General features: G+C 50.6%; 1 protein-coding gene across 1 annotated transcript; it reads left to right on the top strand.

Moving 5' to 3' along the window:
• The first annotated feature begins 204 nt into the window (after window positions 1–204).
• LOC117835159 (probable protein phosphatase 2C 32) lies at window positions 205–2,207 on the top strand. Its single transcript, XM_034714534.1, has 3 exons — window positions 205–795; window positions 980–1,318; window positions 1,526–2,207. Exons 1-3 carry the CDS (start codon window positions 325–327, stop codon window positions 1,871–1,873), a joined length of 1,158 nt encoding a protein of 385 aa, XP_034570425.1. The 5' UTR covers window positions 205–324; the 3' UTR covers window positions 1,874–2,207.
• Window positions 2,208–2,743: the final 536 nt, after the last annotated feature.

The raw sequence follows: 2,743 nt of genomic DNA, 5'->3' as shown, positions 1-2,743 counted from the left end.
TCATGTCAAACCTTTTAACTAGCAAGTGAGACTATTGTAAGAGGTATACATGCCTAACTCTAACTCTAAGTGAAAATTGTTTTCAATTGTCTCGACTTGTACTTAATAATAGAATAGTCCATCCCCCGTCCCGTTAGGCGCGTCCACGGCAACGCGTCCCACGGTATATAAAAACCCCTTTCAAACGGCCATTTCCGCAGACCATTCCAAACAAAGCCGAGACCAGCGGAAAGGCGTTGGACTCGCGAGGAGAGGCAGGGCACCAGCGCCGAGCACAGAGAGAGCGCCCGGAAACCCTAGCTCCGCCGCCGCCGCCGCCTCGCGATGTCTTGCACGGTGGCCATCCCGAGCTCGCCGGTGTTCTCGCCCTCTCGCCGCCAGCTCTCCTGCAAGGCCGCGTCGGCCTCGCCGGAGCCAGCCGTCGCCGTCTCCACCTCCTCGCCGGCGCCCGCGCCCGCCGCCGCCGCCGGCTCGCCGCTCCGTCCCTTCGCGCTCCGCGCGCTGCTCCGGGAGGAGATCTCCCCGTCTTCGTCGCCCCAGCCGGCATCCGCCGCCTCGGTGGCCTCTGCACTGGCCGGGCCAGTCCTGAAGAGGCGGCGACCGGCGCCGCTCGTGGTACCGCCGACTGGCGCCGCGGCGGCCGCGGTGGCCGCGGTGGAGGTGGATCCGAGGAACGAGGTCGAGGAGGAAGGGGAGGAGTTCGCGGCGTACTGCCGTAGGGGAAAGGGACGAAGAAGGGTGGAAATGGAGGACCGGCATGTGGCCAAAGTCGCGCTCGGCGGAGATCCCCAAGTGGTAAGCTTGATTGAAAGTCAATTCGTCCGATCTGTGTACTTTGCCGTGATCTTGAAAAAAACGAACTACGAATTGTCCTTAAAACGTGACCATTCGGGTCATTTGGCCGGAAAATTTCAATTGTTTTCCTCTGATGAAGTTGTCCTAAGCACCGAGACTTAATCGACTTTTTCCAACTGCTCAGGCGTTGTTTGGTGTATTCGATGGTCACGGGGGGAAGAACGCGGCCGAGTTCGCTGCTGAGAACATGCCCAAGTTCATGGCTGAGGAGTTGAAGAAGGTAAATGGCGGAGAGATTGAAGGGGCGGTGAAGAGGGGCTACCTTAAGACGGACGAGGAGTTCCTCAAGAGGGATGAGAGCGGGGGCGCGTGCTGCGTCACGGCTGTGCTTCAAAAGGGCGGCCTCTTCGTGTCCAATGCCGGAGACTGTCGTGCGGTGCTCAGCCGAGCGGGGAAGGCAGAGGCGCTCACTTCCGACCACCGGGCCTCCCGGGAGGATGAGAAGGAGAGAATTGAGAATTTGGTAAGTAGTGGTAGTCCTACCCTTGCCCTTTCCTGCACAAACTATGCATTTTGAATAATGCATAAAAAACACTCATCCTACTGTTGATGAATGCGCATTTTGAACTTGATAACTCTTTGAAAATCGAGGAATTCGTTGACATCTGAGAATGCATCATGACGACAAACTCTTCAATGTGACTTACGTGCCTGCTCTTCTCCATTTCAGGGTGGATTCGTGGTAAATTATCGTGGAACATGGCGAGTTCAGGGCTCCTTGGCAGTTTCAAGAGGCATTGGGGATGCGCACCTGAAGCAGTGGATCGTGGCTGACCCCGACACCAGGACCCTCCTGGTTGACCAGCAGTGCGAGTTCTTGATACTTGCTTCTGATGGCCTCTGGGATAAGATTGATAATCAGGAGGCAGTGGACCTTGCACGGCCTCTCTGCATCAATAATGACAAGCCCTCTCGTATGGCTGCCTGCAGGATGCTCACTGAGACATCGATTTCCAGGGGCTCAACTGACGACATCAGCGTTGTAATCATACAGTTGCAGAAATTTACAAGTTCTTAACCTATTTCTGGGAGAAACTGGATTTAGAGGCCGTGTAGTGCTAACAGACTGGTGGTGGGGAGCAGGCAGGATAGGTTGACATCACTTATGTTACGTTGCAGGCTAAAGTTTTCATGAGCTTGCACTACTTTGTGGGGATTTTAACATTCATTCTTTGGCGTAGAACAATTCTTTTTTTTTAGAACCATTCTTTATGTACTTAGATCTATTTGATTCATTCTTTGACAGTACCATAATAATGCGGATGATTACTCGCTCCATACTGTAAAAAGGCAATTTGCCTATGTACAATGTTACATTCTATTCATTGATTAAAACTTATCCTGTTTCCTCATACGTTGTCTTTCTAAGTTTGTGTTGGTTGATCCAGATGACAGAATGCCAAGCATTGTATCATGCTGCAGACCGTAGCATCCTCTTAAACATCTCCATGTTTAGTGATCTCTCATTTTTATAATATAGAAGTGTCTAATATACAGTAGTTCAGACGTCAAATTCCAAGGAAAAACAATCAATTTTTCATGAATTGTGGCCCATCTAATCAAATCTCTATGCACATCCATTGTTAAGCTGTTTTAAAAATATTAAGTGGTATCAAGCTATTTAGTTTTCAGGAGAATCCCGCTGTTCAAAGGGTGCAGGAACAGGATACCGCCGCAACTTTTGCTTAGATTCTGACGACTAGAAATCGTCAGGCGTGTACGGGGTGCACTGAACAACGCCTGACGACGATCAGTGTGGCTAACAAGGCTTCGCGATGGTCGCCTGATGAGACCCAAGAAAACACCCGTGTTTCTTTCCATTCAACCTTTTCTTTAATTTTCCTCCTTTTTTCTTTTCTTGAAAGGTTTTCTGTTTTTTTTTCTTTTT

Source organism: Setaria viridis, chromosome 9 (assembly GCF_005286985.2).
Source record: "Setaria viridis chromosome 9, Setaria_viridis_v4.0, whole genome shotgun sequence".
In the NCBI taxonomy this organism is placed as follows: Eukaryota; Viridiplantae; Streptophyta; class Magnoliopsida; order Poales; family Poaceae; genus Setaria; species Setaria viridis.
This window is presented reverse-complemented; position numbering and strand designations above follow the sequence as displayed.

Coding starts and splice junctions, on each gene's coding strand:
- LOC117835159 (XM_034714534.1), top strand. CDS start 325: ATGTCTTGCACGGTGGCCATCCCGAGCTCGCCGGTGTTCTCGCCCTCT. Junction 796..979: donor TCGGCGGAGATCCCCAAGTG/GTAAGCTTGATT, acceptor CCAACTGCTCAG/GCGTTGTTTGGTGTATTCGA. Junction 1,319..1,525: donor AGGAGAGAATTGAGAATTTG/GTAAGTAGTGGT, acceptor TCTCCATTTCAG/GGTGGATTCGTGGTAAATTA.